The 16,828-nt window shown below is 45.4% G+C and overlaps 1 protein-coding gene across 2 annotated transcripts in view; it reads left to right on the top strand.

The window, feature by feature from the left end:
* Positions 1-16,828, top strand: part of VCL (vinculin) — a 175,872-nt gene that overhangs the window by 96,477 nt on the left and 62,567 nt on the right. For both annotated transcript variants that reach the window (XM_069753013.1, XM_069753014.1), the window contains exon 3: positions 8,447-8,597. In XM_069753013.1, coding sequence (XP_069609114.1) covers positions 8,447-8,597 — 151 coding nt within the window. The remainder of the gene's footprint in view (positions 1-8,446; positions 8,598-16,828) is intronic.

Raw genomic sequence — 16,828 nt, 5'->3', positions numbered from 1 at the left:
TGCGTGGTTGTTTGTAGGGTTTTGTGTTGACCGCAAAGCAATCTTTCCTATCTTCGGTCTGTTCAGTAAGTTGGGCCTCACTTTGCTAATTCTATTTCATCTCTGCGTTTGTATTTTCATCTCAACTCACAGTCATTATATGTGGGGGGCTGCCTTTTCCTTTGGGGTATTTCTCTGAGGCAAGGTAGGCTTATTTTTCTTTCTTAGGGCTAGCTAGTTTCTCAGGCTGTGCTCGAGGCGCATAGGTCTGGTCAGGAGCGCTCCACGGCTACCTTTAGTGTTGTTGGATAGGATTAGGGATTGCGGTCAGCAGAGTTCCCACGTCTCAGAGCTCGTCCTATGTTTTTGGTAATTGTCAGGTCACTTTGTGTGCTCTGAACTTCAAGGTCCATTGTGGTTCTGAATTACCTGTTCATAACAGTACTGGAGGCCCAAAGTACTAATGCTTCTCAATAGAGGGAAAAGAGAAGTTCTGAGACCATTTTTTTTTCTTTGCACTGTGTTCTGTCTTTCTTTTCCCCTTTACATCAGGGTGGTTCAGAACACAGGTGTGGACATGGACATTCAGGGTCTGTTCTCTTTGATGGTTAATCTCGCTATAAATGTACAGAATATTCAAGATTTAGTGGTTCAGAATCCTATGTTAGAACCTAATATTCCTATTCCTGAGTTATTTTCTGGAGATAGAACTAAGTTTTTGAATTTTAAAAATAATTGTAAACTATTTCTGGCTTTGAAACTCCGCTCCTCTGGTGACCCAGTTCAACAAGTTAAGATCATTATTTCTTTATTACGTGGCGACCCTCAAGACTGGGCATTTTCCCTTGCACCAGGAGATCCTGCATTATGTAATATTGATGCGTTTTTTCTGGCGCTCGGATTGCTGTACGATGAACCTAATTCAGTGGATCAGGCAGAGAAAAATTTGCTGGCTCTGTGTCAGGGTCAGGATGAGATAGAGATTTGTCAGAAGTTTAGAAAGTGGTCCGTGCTCACTCAATGGAATGAATGTGCGCTGGCAGCTATTTTCAGAAAGGGTCTCTCTGAAGCCCTTAAGGAAGTCATGGTGGGATTTCCTATGCCTGCTGGTCTGAATGAGTCTGTCTTTGGCCATTCAGATCGGTCGACGCTTGCATGAGCGTAGATCTGTGCACCATTTGGCGGTATTATCTGAGCATAAACCTGAGCCTATGCAGTGCGATAGGACTTTGACCAGAGCTGAAAGGCAAGAACACAGACGTCAGAATGGGCTGTGTTTCTACTGTGGGGATTCCACTCATGTTATCTCTGATTGTCCTAAGCGCACTAAGCGATTCGCAAGGTCTGCCACCATTGGTACGGTACAGTCGAAATTTCTTTTGTCCGTTACTTTGATCTGCTCTTTGTCTTCCTATTCTGTCATGGCATTTGTGGATTCAGGCGCTGCCCTGAATTTGATGGACTTGGAGTTTGCCAGGCGCTGTGGGTTTGTCTTGGAGCCCTTGCAGTGTCCTATTCCATTGAGAGGAATTGATGCTACGCCTTTGGCCAAGAATAAGCCTCAGTATTGGACCCAGCTGACCATGTGCATGGCTCCTGCGCATCAGGAGGATATTCGCTTTCTGGTGTTGCATAATCTGCATGATGTGGTCGTGTTGGGGTTGCCATGGCTACAAGTCCATAACCCAGTATTAGATTGGAAATCAATGTCTGTGTCCAGCTGGGGTTGTCAGGGTGATGTTCCATTTCTGTCTATCTCATCATCCACCCCTTCTGAGGTCCCAGAGTTCTTGTCTGATTACCGGGATGTATTCGATGAGCCCAAGTCCAATGCCCTACCTCCGCATAGGGATTGTGATTGTGCTATCGATTTGATTCCTGGTAGTAAGTTTCCTAAAGGTCGACTGTTTAATTTATCTGTACCTGAGCACGCCGCTATGCGGAGTTACGTGAAGGAGTCTTTGGAGAAGGGTCATATTCGCCCGTCATCGTCGCCATTGGGAGCGGGGTTCTTTTTTGTGGCCAAGAAGGATGGTTCGCTGAGACCTTGTATTGATTACCGCCTTCTAAATAAAATTACGGTCAAATTTCAGTACCCCTTGCCGCTGTTGTCTGATTTGTTTGCTCGGATTAAGGGGGCTAGTTGGTTCACCAAGATAGATCTTCGTGGTGCATATAATCTTGTGTGTATTAAACGGGGCGATGAATGGAAAACAGCATTTAATACGCCCGAAGGCCATTTTGAGTACCTGGTTATGCCATTCGGGCTTTCTAATGCTCCATCAGTGTTTCAGTCCTTTATGCATGACATCTTTCGAGAGTACCTGGATAAATTCCTGATTATATACTTGGATGATATTTTGGTCTTCTCGGATGATTGGGAGTCTCATGTGAAGCAGGTCAGAATGGTGTTCCAGGTCCTGCGTGCTAATTCTTTGTTTGTGAAGGGGTCAAAGTGTCTCTTTGGTGTTCAGAAGGTTTCATTTTTGGGGTTCATTTTTTCTCCTTCTGTTATCGAGATGGACCCTGTTAAAGTTCAGGCCATTTATGATTGGACTCAGCCAACATCTCTGAAGAGTCTGCAGAAGTTCCTGGACTTTGCTAATTTTTATCGTCGCTTCATCAATAATTTTTCTAGTATTGCTAAACCGTTGACTGATTTAACCAAGAAGGGTGCTGATGTGGTCAATTGGTCTTCTGCTGCTGTGGAAGCTTTTCAGGAGTTGAAGCGTCGTTTTTCTTCTGCCCCTGTGTTGTGCCAACCAGATGTTTCGCTTCCGTTCCAGGTCGAGGTTGATGCTTCTGAAATTGGAGCAGGGGCTGTTTTGTCACAGAGAAGTTCTGATTGCTCGGTGATGAAACTATGCGCCTTCTTTTCCAGGAAATTTTCGCCTGCTGAGCGAAATTATGATGTTGGCAATCGAGAGTTGCTAGCCATGAAGTGGGCATTCGAGGAGTGGCGTCATTGGCTTGAAGGAGCTAAGCATCGCGTGGTGGTCTTGACTGATCACAAGAACTTGACTTATCTCGAGTCTGCCAAACGGTTGAATCCTAGACAGGCTCGTTGGTCGCTGTTTTTCTCCCGTTTTGACTTTGTGGTTTCGTACCTTCCGGGCTCTAAAAATGTGAAGGCGGATGCCCTGTCTAGGAGTTTTGTGCCCGATTCTCCGGGTTTGCCTGAGCCGGTGGGTATTCTCAAAGAGGGGTTAATTTTGTCTGCCATCTCCCCTGATTTGCGGCAGGTGCTGCAAAAATTTCAGGCTAAAAGACCTGACCGTTGCCCAGCGGAGAAACTGTTTGTCCCTGATAGGTGGACGAATAAAGTTATCTCTGAGGTTCATTGTTCGGTGTTGGCTGGTCATCCTGGAATCTTTGGTACCAGAGATTTGGTGGCTAGATCCTTTTGGTGGCCGTCTCTGTCGCGGGATGTGCGTTCTTTTGTGCAGTCCTGTGGGATTTGTGCTCGGGCTAAGCCCTGCTGTTCTCGTGCCAGTGGGTTGCTTTTGCCCTTGCCGGTCCCGAAGAGGCCTTGGACACATATCTCTATGGATTTTATTTCGGATCTCCCCGTCTCTCAAAGAATGTCGGTCATTTGGGTGGTTTGTGATCGCTTCTCTAAGATGGTCCATTTGGTGCCCTTGTCTAAATTGCCTTCCTCCTCTGATTTGTTGCCATTGTTTTTCCAGCATGTGGTTCGTTTACATGGCATTCCAGAGAACATCGTTTCTGACAGAGGTTCCCAGTTTGTTTCGAGGTTTTGGCGAGCCTTTTGTGCTAGGATGGGCATTGATTTGTCTTTTTCCTCGGCTTTCCATCCTCAGACAAATGGCCAGACTGAACGAACCAATCAGACCTTGGAAACATATCTGAGATGTTTTGTTTCTGCTGATCAGGATGATTGGGTGTCCTTTTTGCCTTTGGCTGAGTTCGCCCTTAATAATCGGGCCAGCTCGGCTACTTTGGTTTCGCCGTTTTTCTGCAATTCTGGGTTCCACCCTCGTTTCTCTTCAGGGCAGGTTGAGTCTTCGGACTGTCCTGGTGTGGATACTGTGGTGGATAGGTTGCAGCAGATTTGGACTCATGTAGTGGACAATTTGACTTTGTCCCAGGAGAAGGCTCAAAGTTTCGCTAACCACAGGCGCTGTGTGGGTCCCCGACTTCGTGTGGGGGATTTGGTTTGGTTGTCATCTCGTTATATTCCTATGAAGGTTTCCTCTCCTAAGTTTAAGCCTCGTTTCATTGGTCCATATAGGATTTCTGAGGTTCTTAATCCTGTACCTTTTCGTTTGACTCTTCCAGCTTTTTTTTCCATCCATAACGTGTTCCATAGGTCATTGTTGCGGAGATACGTGGCACCTGTGGTTCCATCTGTTGATCCTCCTCCTCCGGTTTTGGTTGAAGGGGAGTTGTAGTATATAGTGGAGAAGATTTTGGATTCTCGTGTTTCGAGACGGAAACTCCAGTATCTGGTTAAGTGGAAAGGTTATGGTCAGGAAGATAATTCCTGGGTTCTTGCCTCTGATGTCCATGCTGCCGATCTGGTTCGTGCCTTTCATGTGGCTCATCCTGGTCGGCCTGGGGGCTCTGGTGAGGGTTCGGTGACCCCTCCTCAAGGGGGGGGGGGTGTACTGTTGTGAATTCTGTGGCCAAGCTCCCTCCTGTGGTCGTGAGTGGTACTTCGGCTGGTTCTGTCTATGAGCTTCCTTTGGTGGATGAGAGTGGTACTGCGGCTTCTGAGTTTCCTTCCTCAGGTGATGAGGTTAAGTCGTTAGGTGCTGCTCTATTTAACTCCACCTAGTGCTTTGATCCTGGCCTCCAGTCAATGTTCTAGTATTGGTCTTGCTTCCTCCTGGATCGTTCCTGTGGCCTGTCTATCCTGCATAAGCTAAGTTTTGCTTGTGTTATTTTTGTTTGCTATTTTTTCTGTCCAGCTTGCTATATTGGTTTTTCTTGCTTGCTGGAAGCTCTGGGACGCAGAGGGAGCACCTCTGTACCGTTAGTCGGTGCGGAGGGTCTTTTTGCCCCCTCTGCGTGGTTGTTTGTAGGGTTTTGTGTTGACCGCAAAGCAATCTTTCCTATCTTCGGTCTGTTCAGTAAGTTGGGCCTCACTTTGCTAATTCTATTTCATCTCTGCGTTTGTATTTTCATCTCAACTCAGTCATTATATGTGGGGGGCTGCCTTTTCCTTTGGGGTATTTCTCTGAGGCAAGGTAGGCTTATTTTTCTTTCTTAGGACTAGCTAGTTTCTCAGGCTGTGCTCGAGGCGCATAGGTCTGGTCAAGAGCGCTCCACGGCTACCTTTAGTGTTGTTGGATAGGATTAGGGATTGCGGTCAGCAGAGTTCCCACGTCTCAGAGCTCGTCCTATGTTTTTGGTAATTGTCAGGTCACTTTGTGTGCTCTGAACTTCAAGGTCCATTGTGGTTCTGAATTACCTGTTCATAACACTTCTCTAATTTGTGTAAATAACAGCACCTGTATCTTACCTGTGGCACCTAACAGGTGTTGGCAATAACTAAATCACACTTGCAGCCAGTTGACATGGATTAAAGTTGACTCAACCTCTGTCCTGTGTCCTTGTGTGTACCACATTGAGCATGGAGAAAAGAAAGACCAAAGAACTGTCTGATGACTTGAGAAACCAAATTGTGAGGAAGCATGAGCAATCTCAAGGCTACAAGTCCATCTCCAAAGACCTGAATGTTCCTGTGTCTACCGTGCGCAGTGTCATCAAGAAGTTTAAAGGCCATGGCACTGTGGCTAACCTCCCTAGATGTGGACGGAAAAGAAAAATTGACAAGATTTCAACGCAAGATTGTGCGGATGTTGGATAAAGAACCTCGACTGATATCCAAACAAGTTCAAGCTGCCCTGCAGTCCGAGGGTACAATAGTGTCAACCCGTACTATCGGTCGGCGTCTGAATGAAAAGGTACTGTATGGTAGGAAACCCAGGAAGACCCCACTTCTTACCCCGAGACATAAAAAAGCCAGGCTGGAGTTTGCCAAAACTTACCTAAAAAAGCCTAAAACGTTTTGGAAGAATGTTCTCTGGTCAGGTGAGACAAAAGTAGAGCTTTTTGGGCAAAGGCATCAACATAGAGTTTACAGGAGAAAAAAAGAGGCATTCAAAGAAAAGAACACTGTCCCTACAGTCAAACATGGCAGAGGTTCCCTGATGTTTTGGGGTTGCTTTGCTGTCTCTGGCACTGGACTGCTTGACCGTGTGCATGGCATTATGAAGTCTGAAGACTACCAACAAATTTTGCAGGATAATGTAGGGCCCAGTGTGAGAAAGCTGGGTCTCCCTCGAGGTCAGGGGTCTTCCAGCAGGACAATGACCCAAAACACACTTCAAAAAGCACTAGAAAATGGTTTGAAAGAAAGCACTGGAGACTTCTAAGGTGGCCAGCAGTGAGTCCAGACCTGAATCCCATAGAACACCTGTGGAGAGATCTAAAAATGGCAGTTTGGAGAAGGCACCCTTCAAATATCAGGGACCTGGAGCAGTTTGCCAAAGAAGAATGGTCTAAAATTCTAGCAGAGCATTGTAAGAAACTCATTGATGGTTACCGGAAGCAGTTGGTCGCAGTTATTGTGGCTAAAGGTTGTGCAACCAAGTATTAGGCTGAGGGTGCCAATACTTTTGTCTGGCCCATTTTTGGAGTTTTGTGTGAAATGATCAATGTTTAGCTTTTTGCTTCATTCTCTTTTGTGTTTTTTTTCATTCAAGACAAATTAAATGAAGATAATACCAAATAATTTGTGTTTGCAATCATTTTCAGGAAGAAAGTGAGTATTATCTGACAGAATTGCAGGGGTATTAATACTTTTGACCATGGCACAGCGGTAGTGTAATATCACAGCAGGAGCCGACAGGATAGAAGAGATGGATTACATACAGTAAATACATACTGAATAGGTAGATGTATAGATGACAAATACAATTAGTACAGTGTGTTCATGCTACTGTACATGTATTTAATTAAAGAATATTTTTCGGGAAGAAATGGCGTGGGCTCCCGCGCAATTTTCAAAACCAGCTGAGGGAAAGCCAGCGACTGGGGGCAGATATTTATAGCCTTGGAATGGTATAATACCCATGGAGCTTCCCTGTCTATTAATATCAGCTCACAACTGTATACTTAGCCTTTATTTGCTATTAAAATGGGGGACCCCCTAAAAATGACATGGGGTCCCCCTACAATTCATATCCAGCAAAGGTTATGAAGACAGCTGTGGGCTGATGATATTAGCCTAGGAAGGGGCCATGTATACTGGCCCTTCCGCCCTGGCTAAAGACATCTGCTTTCAGCCGCCCCAGAGAAGGCGAATTTTTCAGATGCATCAATTCTAGCACATGGCCTCACTCTTCCTACATTCCCTGTAGGGGTGGCAAGTGGGGTAGTAGTTGGGGGGATTGAGGTTACCTTCAGGTGACATCAAGCCCCAAAGTTAGTAACAGAGAGGCGTCAATAAGACACCCCCATTACTAATCCTATATTTGCATGGTAAGTAAAGACACATCCCGAATAAAGTCCTCTAGTTGAAAAAGATACAGACTCCTTTATTATTCTTAATTAAACCATACTTATGACCACACCTAATTCCTGCGAAGCCCTTACCTTGTCCTGTAATAAAAGTAAAATAAAAAAAACAATAATATACCATACCTGTCAGTCGTTGTGTCCCACGCAGTAATCCATATCTGAGGGATATACAGTTTTCAACCTGGACGGTGCTAAGATGCGACCGTCCCGGCTGAAAATCACTGGTAAATGAGCTGCTGCGAGAGCAGCTTCAGTGACTAGCGGTGACGTCACTGAAGCTGCGCTCCCTCACAGCCTGGACTGCGGTGAACTCTGGACCGTGGGAAATGCACTGTAAAGTTTATACCTCCGATCACATCTGAGTGTTTACGTTGTCTGATTTCCCTGCCGATCAGAAGCGGTGTTTTCCATGCTGTCATGCATATGACAGCATGTCAAACACTGTAATGTCGGGCCCCAAATTCAAGTGAATGGGGTTCGGGTCAGCTCTGCTGGATGACAGGCTATATGGACGCACCATGCAGCCTGCCATCTAGAGGTAGCAGAGCAGAGTGAGAGGTCACATCCGGCTGTCCTTGACTTTTATGCAGTAAATACACTGCAAAAAAAGTCAACCTGTGTATTTGCAGCATTTTTTCACCATCCATTCAAGTCAATGGTTTAAAAGCGCTGCAAGAAGTGACATGCTCTGTCAAAAAAATGCTGCAAAGCACAAAATCCTGATGACAAAAACAATGTGTGTGCATGAGATTTCTGAAATCTCATAGGCTTTGCTGGTTCTATAAAAAGCAGCTGAAAATTTAGCATTAAAAAAGCAGCAAAAATGCCCTGTGTGAACCTAGCCTAATAATGCTCCTTGCAATGTAGGTCTTGTGACATCAGAATTGTATTCTAAGTTCTTCTTTTTTATTTCTTGTAGAGTAGAAAATGCTTGTGCAAAACTGGTCCAAGCCGCTCAAATGCTCCATGCTGACCCTTACTCTGTCCCAGCTCGTGATTATCTCATCGATGGGTCCAGAGGCATTCTGTCTGGCACTTCAGACTTGCTGTTGACATTCGATGAAGCTGAGGTAGGTACTGTGTGTGTTGGTGTCATGGGACTTGCTAATTTTTTTCACATTCATATATTTTTGCATGCAGTTTTCTTTTGCATATAATATTTTATTGCCTTACAATGAGTTACTTTGTTGAACATGGCAAAAAAGCACAAGATGTGATGTGTGCTAGCACAGATGATGGACGCTTAAGGGTAAGTTCACACAGGGCGTTTTTTGCTGCGGTTTTTTTATGCTAATCTTCAGCTGCTTTTTACAGTACCAGCAAAGCCTATGAGATTTCAGAAATATCATGCACACACATTGTTTTTTTTGTGTGATCAATATTTTGTGCTTTGCTGTGTTTTTTGGACATGGAGCATGTCACTTCTTTCAGCGTTTTTGCTGTGTTTTTTCACCCATTGACTTGAATGGGTGTTGAAAAAAACGCAGCAAAAACGCAGTTATCATTATTTGCTGCGTTTTTGCTGCTGAAAATCCACGGACATTAGCATGCACAAAGAGAAAGAGATGCTCCATAGAATAATATGCCCCATATAATGCTCCATAAAGGTTGATGGCCCCATAAGATGCTCCATAGAATATTATGCCCCATATGCTGCTGTGATTAAAAAAAAACCAAGAAAACGACATACTCCCCTCTCGTCGCTGTGGGCCAGGTGCCGGTGTCCTGAGCAAGCGGCGACACCAGCACGCTATGGGGGCCAGGTGCCGATGTCGCCACTGGCTCAGGCCCCCAACACTTGCAATATTCACCTGTCCCAATTCCACCGCAGCTTCTTTCCTGCCAAGAAGATAAGGTTTTGCTGCAGAAAAAAAAGCAACAAAAACGCCCTGTGTCAACTTACCCTTGCTCGCTAGACGCCATTTTCAGTAGCCACAGCAGCATCTAGATGGTTTACATCTAGAGGAGAGCAATCACTCGGTGTCGAAGGAGATGCCACGATCGCCAGAGGTCAAACAATGACGTTGGGGGTGAGTGCTGCGCTGCCTCCTGGAGTCCGTGGTGTGGACATTCCCGGTGCTGCAAGCACCTTCCCAGCCGGCGCCGGGTACCCGGTGGGTACTCGCATGCACACAATACCCGGTGGCAGCACTCGGAACATTTGTACAGGACTAAGGGGCAGGGGGACCGAAAAAGGCGGCGCACATCGGAAGTGATGACCAGATGCGCGCCTGGAGGACAGCACAGTAGCGCGCACCGGAAGTGGTTGCCGAGTGCATGCTCTTGCATAGTTATCCGGCGTAGGCGTTGCGTCAGGACGGCAGATGCAGGATCAACCAGGTGAATAGGTGATTAAGTAGCGCGCACCAGACGTGGCTACCGGCGGCGCGCATAGAATGAGGCGCAAATGCACTTATTAACCCCTTCAAGTCGCGGCCCTTATTCATTTTTGCGTTTTCGTTTTTCACTTTCCTCCTTCCCTGAGCCATAACTTTTTTTATTTTTCCGTCAATATGGTCATGTGAGGGCTTATTTTTTGCAGGACAAGTTGTACTTTTGAACGACACCATTGGTTTTACCATGTCTTTTACTAGAAAACGGGAAAAAAATTCCAAGTGCGGTGAAATTGCAAAAAAGTGCAATCCCACACTTGTTTTTTGTTTGGCTTTTTTGCTAGGTTCACTAAATGCTAAAACTAACCTGCCATTATGATTCTCTAGGTTATTACGAGTTCATAGACACCTAACATGTCTAGTTTATTTTTTATCCAAGTGGTGAAAAAAAATTCCAAACTTTGCTTAAAAAAAAAAAAAAAAAAAAAAAAAAAAAGTGCCATTTTCCGATACCCGTAGCGTCTCCATTTTTCATGATCTGGGGTCGGGTGAGGGCTTATTTTTTGCGTGCCGAGCTGATGTTTTTAATGATGCCATTTTTGCGCAGATACGTTCTTTTGATCGCCCGTTATTGCATTTTAATGCAATGTCGCGGCGACCAAACGACCAAAAAAACGTAATTCTGGCGTTTCGGATTTTTTTCTCGCTACGCCGTTTAGCGATCAGGTTATTGCTTTTCTAGAATTGATAGATCGGGCGATTCTGAGCGCGGCGATACCAAATATGTGTATGTTTGATTTTTTTTTTATTGTTTTATTTAGGATGGGGCGAAAGGGGGGTGATTTAAACTTTTATATTTTTTATATTTTTTTCATATTTTTAAAAACTTTTTTTTTTTACTTGTGCCATGCTTCAATAGCCTCCATGAGAGGCTAGAAGCTGGCACCACTTGATCGGCTCAGCTACATAACAGCGATCATCAGATCGCTGCTATGTAGCTGAAATGTAGGTGTGCTGTGAGCGCCGACCACAAGGGGGCGCTCACAGCAGGCCTGCATCAGTAACCATAGAGGTCTCAAGGACCTCTATGGTTACCTTCCTGATGCATCGCCGACCCCCGATCATGTGACGGGGGTCGGCGATGACGTCATTTCCGGCCGCCCGGCCGGATGCGGTAGTTAGATGCCGCTGTCTGTGTTTGACAGCGGCATTTAACAGGTTAATAGCGGCGGGTGAATAGCAATTTCACCCGCCGCTATTGCGCGCACATGTCAGCTGTACAAAACAGCTTACATGTCGCGACTTTGATGCGGGCTCACCGCCGGAGCCCACATCAAAGGGGGATTCACGGCATGCGCAGTAGATGTACGGCGCATGTCGTGAAAGGGTTAACCAGCTGAGGCTGGACCACTACAAAGGCAGGATCAACCAGGTGATCCATTAAGAAAAAAAGAGAAGGAAGTGAGTCTATTTAAATGAACCAGAAGTGCTGCCCTGTGTCACTAACCAGGCCAGGTTGAAGGTGACTGCTCTTGCTACGTGATAGTGTGTAAGATGGAGAGTTTTTCGCCTGAACATTTAATGCCATAGCAAGAGGTGCAGGAGAGGCGGTCTCGCTCAAGTGAGAAGAGCCAGATACACCATGGCAGCAGCAGGAGCCGCTCGGACAGCGTACGGGCTGATCACCATGTCAAGGAGGGGTCCCTGGTCTCCTTGGGAGGCATGGAGAAAACCAGCCATCCTCCGAATCCGGTACCCGTACTTCTAAGCGTCCGAGTGGTGAGTGAACTTCGAGAAAGTCCAGTAAGCTAATGTCTGTTCTGTTCTCTTCTCTTCTCTTATCTCTGTCTCTCCCCTCTTTCATTACATACATTTGGGGGGTGGAGTATAGGAGGTCCCCAAAAAATATAAGGCAAAAACAAAGAATAAGGAATGTCCCTTGTGTAAAAAGCCTTTAAAAACATCTCGGAGTAAAAGACTGTGTCAGGAGTGTATCAACAAGACAGTGGCAGAGGAAACACCCTCCTTTACGGAGAGCCTGAGATCTCTAATCCAGTCAGAGGTCTCTAGGTCTGTAAAAGCGTTGCAGACAGCCGACACAGGTACCAGATCTAGGGACAGATCCAGCTCCTCAGTAGCATCCCAGAGGGATTCCTCAGTCAGAGGAGGACTCAGATACAGCTTGTTGCTCAGATAGTAGCTCAGAGGAGGAGGATACGTTTCCAGCGGAGGCTACGGATAAGCTTATAAAAGCTGTTCGCTCTACCATGGGGCTGGTAGACGAGAAGGCAAAAAAGACAGCAAAAGAACTTATGTTCAGTGGTCTGCAAAAGAATAAACGGAGGTCATTCCCTATCAATGAACAGCTCCAAGAACTGATTAAGAGGGAATGGCAAAAACCGGAGAAAAAGTCCCAGATAATCAACTCCCCAAAGAGAAGATATCCTTTTGAGGAGGAGGCGTCCTCATCTTGGGATAGAGCTTCAAAAATTGATGTGGCAGTTTCAAGAGTTGCCAGAAAATCCTCCCTGCCATTCGAGGATTTAGGTTCTAGGTTCTCTAAAAGAACCTCTAAACAGAAAAACAGTTGCCTGAATACGGCATGGGAAGCCTTGGCAGGGGCATTAAGGCCAGCTATTGCGGCCACCTGTGTAGTCAGATCCCTAAAAATATGGGTAGACAACCTGGAGGATCAGGTAGAACAAAAAGTTCCCAGAGAGACTATCCTAGAGGCAATACCTGCCATGAGAGCAGCGGCAGTATTTCTATCTGAAGCATCAGCAGACTCAGCTAGACTGGCAGCAAAGTCAGCAGCTTTAGCCAACACAGGACGCCGTGCGATATGGCTTAAATGCTGGCCAAGAGATACACAGGCAAAGATGAAACTTTGCTCTTTGCCATGTGAAGGGAGCTTCACGTTTTGTACCGGTATTAGATGAGGTGTTGAAAAAAGTCGGTGACAAAAAGAAAATTTTTCCGAAACAGCTATTTCAGCCCTTTCGGCACTCCTTTCAGAGAGGCCGAAAATTCCAAAAACAGCAGTATAGAGACCGAGACAGGAGAAACTTTGACAAGCGACCCAGGGGAGGAAGAGGCTTCTACTTTGGCAAGTCCCCCAGGAACACCAAGAAACCCTCCCAGTGACGGTCCTTCTCAGGTGGGAGGGAGGGTCTCTCGCCTCCTTCCAGCCTGGGAGAGGATCTCATCCAGCGCATGGATCAGACAAATTATAGGATCGGGCATAAAACTAAAATTCCACCACTGGCCTCCAAGAAAATACAGGCAGACTCCAGTACAATCCTCCCAAGAGAAACAAGACAGTCTAGAAGGGGAAGTAATATCACTCCTAGACAAACAAATCTTCGAAGAAGTCCCAATAGAGGAAAGGATCTCATAAAAAAAAAACGGACAATTCTTGGAGGACAATAATTAATTTAAAAGGCCTCAACAAATATCTAATAATTCCATCATTCAAAATGGAAACAAAATCAGAGGTGAGACTTTTATATCCTCAGTGTTACATGTCAGTCCTAGACCTAAAGGACGCTTTATTATCACGTCCCAATCAGACAACAAGATTACAAGTTCCTCAGAGTGGCAGTTCAGATGGGGTCCCAGTTGCGTCACTTTCAGTACAGGGCTCTGCCCTTTGGGATAGCAACAGCCCCACGGGTATTTACAAAACTGATTGCAGAGGTCACAGCACATCTCAGAGAGAAAGATACTCTGATAATACCCTACTTAGACAACTTCCTGATAGTTGGGAAAAACTTTTCTCACTGTCAGGAGCAGGTCAGAATAGTGATGGACACTCTACGGACACTAGGATGGCAACTGAACCTCAAGAAATCCAAACTGGAGCCAGCAATGGTCCAGAATTTCCTGCGGATTACGGTAGACTCGGTGGCGCAGGAGTGTCTCCTCCCAGAGGAAAAAGAGGAAAAAATCAAACAAATGACTATAAAAACATAAAAAAAAACAGAGATTACTTTAAGAAGAGCCATGTCGGTGTTAGGGTCTCTAACCTCCTGCATACCGGCAGTAAAATGGGCTCCGTTCCATGCAAGAGAACTACAATGGTGTGTGCTTCAGAACGACCTGGAACTTCAGGGGCAGCTAGAGCAGAAGCTCATTCTCCCACTCTCTGTACTCCAATCACTCAGATGGTGGTTACAGATAGTCCTCTTCGAGAGGAGTTCCCTGGACATACACAGCCGCTAAAGTAATCACAACGGACGCCAGTCCGTAGGGGAACTCACTCAGACACACTGAGTCCAAGACCCCTGGGCTCAAGAGGAGAAAAATCTATCCTCAAACGAGTGGGAACTCCTAGCAATCGGAAAAGCACTAAGGAAGTTACTTCCACACTTGACAGGGCATCATGTAAGAGTCCTATCGGGCAACCGAACAGCGGTTGCATATGTAAACTACCAGGGGGGCACCCGTTCTCGGTCATTGATGCACATAACCAAAAGACTCATGACGCTAGCTGAAAGGCATTTCCTCTCATTATCGGCCCTGCATATTTGAGGTGTGGACAATATAAAGGCAGACTTTCTAAGCAGGAACCACTTAAGGCAAGGGGAATGGTCCCTAAAAAAGTCAAGTTTTCAACGGATAGTGCACATGTGGGGAAGACCCAGGGTAGATCTCTTTGCCTCAAAGGCCAACAAAATAGTGCAAAAGTTCTGCTCCCTAAACCCAGCAGACAGACCGTTGGCAGTAGACGCCTTCAGCATAGAATGGATGTCAGGACTCTTGTATGCCCTCCCACTGATATGTCTAATCCCAGCAGTTCTGAAGAAGATCAGGGAGGACAGGGCCAGGGTAATTGTAATAGCTCCCTTCTGGCCAAAAAGACCATGGTTTTACTGGCTGAGAATGATGTCAGTGACGGACCCATGGGTACTCCTGGAAGACCAGGACCTTCTAACACAGGGTCCTTTCAACCACCCGCAGAATTCCGGGCTACATTTGACAGCCTGGCATTTGAACGGTCGTTGTTAGAGAAAAGGGTTCTCAGCTGGTTTAATATCCACCTTGCTTAGTAGCAGAAAACCAGTAACGACCAAGATTTATGGTCCAATACAGGAAGGGGAGGTCCCAATAGTGGCAATACTGGAGTTCTTGCAAAAGGGCTTAGATCTCGGATTAGCTGTTAGTACCCTCAAAGTACACATTTCAGCTTTAGCAGCCCTATTTAACTATGACCTGGTAAGCAATAGGTGGGTGGTCAGGTTTATCCGAGCCTGTAGTAGAGCTGACTCTGTTCTATCTCCCTACTCCTCCACCATGGGATCTAAATTTAGTATTGACCGCTTTGACAGAAAGCCCCTTTGAGCCGTTAAATACAGCATCAGATAAAGTACTAACATTAAAAACAGCTTTGTTAGTGGCACTTACATCAGCCCGTAGGGATGGGGATTTGCATGCATTGTCAGCTGACAATTACACGCAAATTATGGACGATAGAGTTGTATTAAAATTAGATCCGGCATATCTCCCCAAAGTGGTATCGATATTCCATAGGGCTCAGGATATAACTCTACCCTCTTTCTGTCCCAATCCTAGCAACAAGAAAGAGGAGAGACTCCATTGCCTAGATGTCAGGAGATGTATCCTACAGTATTTAGAGATGACAAAATCCTGGAGGAAAGAGGGCTTTTTGTTTCATTCCAGGGGTCAAGGAAGGGCCTTAAAGCCTCAAAACAAACTATCGCTAGATGGGTGAGGGAGGCGATTATTCTATCGTATAGTAGTGCAGGCAGGGTTGTTCCACAGCGTCTGAAAGCCCACTCCACGGGGGCCATGGTGATGTCATGGGCAGAGAGAGCAGATGCCACCATCGACCAAATCTGTAAGGCGGCCTCTTGGTCCTCTCCGTCTACATTTTTTAAACATTATAGGTTAGACCTATCTGCTACCTCTGGTCTCACATTTGGGAGAAAAGTGTTACAAGCAGTGATCCCTCCCTAAAAGAGAATACAAATCTCTGTAATTGTCTCGTGGTGCCGTCATGTATGATGGAAAAACACGGGTATTACATACCTGGTAATGTGTTTTTTCATGAGACATGATGGCACCCTTATATTCCCACTCTTTTGATCACGTCATTAGTTGGGTGCATTATTAGCATTATTTGTATTATACACTCCCTCAGGTGTTGGTAATTAGAACCTTATAGGATGTATTATTTATGTGTACACTAAGTGGCGGAGTTCCTCTCATACTCTGTAAAACAACTGATGTGGAGAGAGGAGCCGCCCCTTTTATCTTGAAGGTTTCCTGTCCTTGAAGGGCGTATCCCCTCTCTCGTGGTGCCGTCATGTCTCATGAAAAAACACATTACCAGGTATGTAATACCCATGTTTTAAGGGCAAGTAAAAGAATGTATCTTCACCAAAATGGTATCATTAAAAATGTCTGTTCGGCACGCAAATAATAAGCCCTCACCCAACCCGAGATCATGAAAAATGGAAATGCTATGGGTATCGGAAAATGGCGCAATTTTTTTTTTTAAGCAAAGTTTGGAATTTTTTTTCACCACTTAGATAAAAAAGAACCTAGATATGTTTGGTGTCTATGAACTCGTAATAACCTGGAGAATCATAAAGGCAGTTCAGTTTAGCATTGCACTTTTTTTGCAATTTCACCACAGTTGGAATTCCCCCCCCCCTTTTTGGAGTACACGACATGGTAAAACTAATGGATGGTGTTGTTCAAAAGTACAACTCATCCCGCAAAAAATAAGCCCTCAATTGGCCATATTGGCGTAAAAATAGTTATGGGTCTGAGGAGAGCAAAAACGCAAAACCAAAAAAAAGCTAGGGGTCGTGAAGGGGTTAAGCCTGTATTGATTATGCAACTTTATCTGGAATATGTTATCGTAAATGGCAAAAAATGCCAAAACTTGTAACTGTCAAAATATTTTTGGACCGAGCTCTAAATTTTGTAATATAATGTCATGT

Source organism: Ranitomeya imitator, chromosome 2, assembly GCF_032444005.1.
Source record: "Ranitomeya imitator isolate aRanImi1 chromosome 2, aRanImi1.pri, whole genome shotgun sequence".
NCBI classification, from domain to species: domain Eukaryota; kingdom Metazoa; phylum Chordata; class Amphibia; order Anura; family Dendrobatidae; genus Ranitomeya; species Ranitomeya imitator.
Note: the sequence above shows the minus strand (reverse complement) of the source record. Positions and strands in the feature narration are given on the sequence as shown.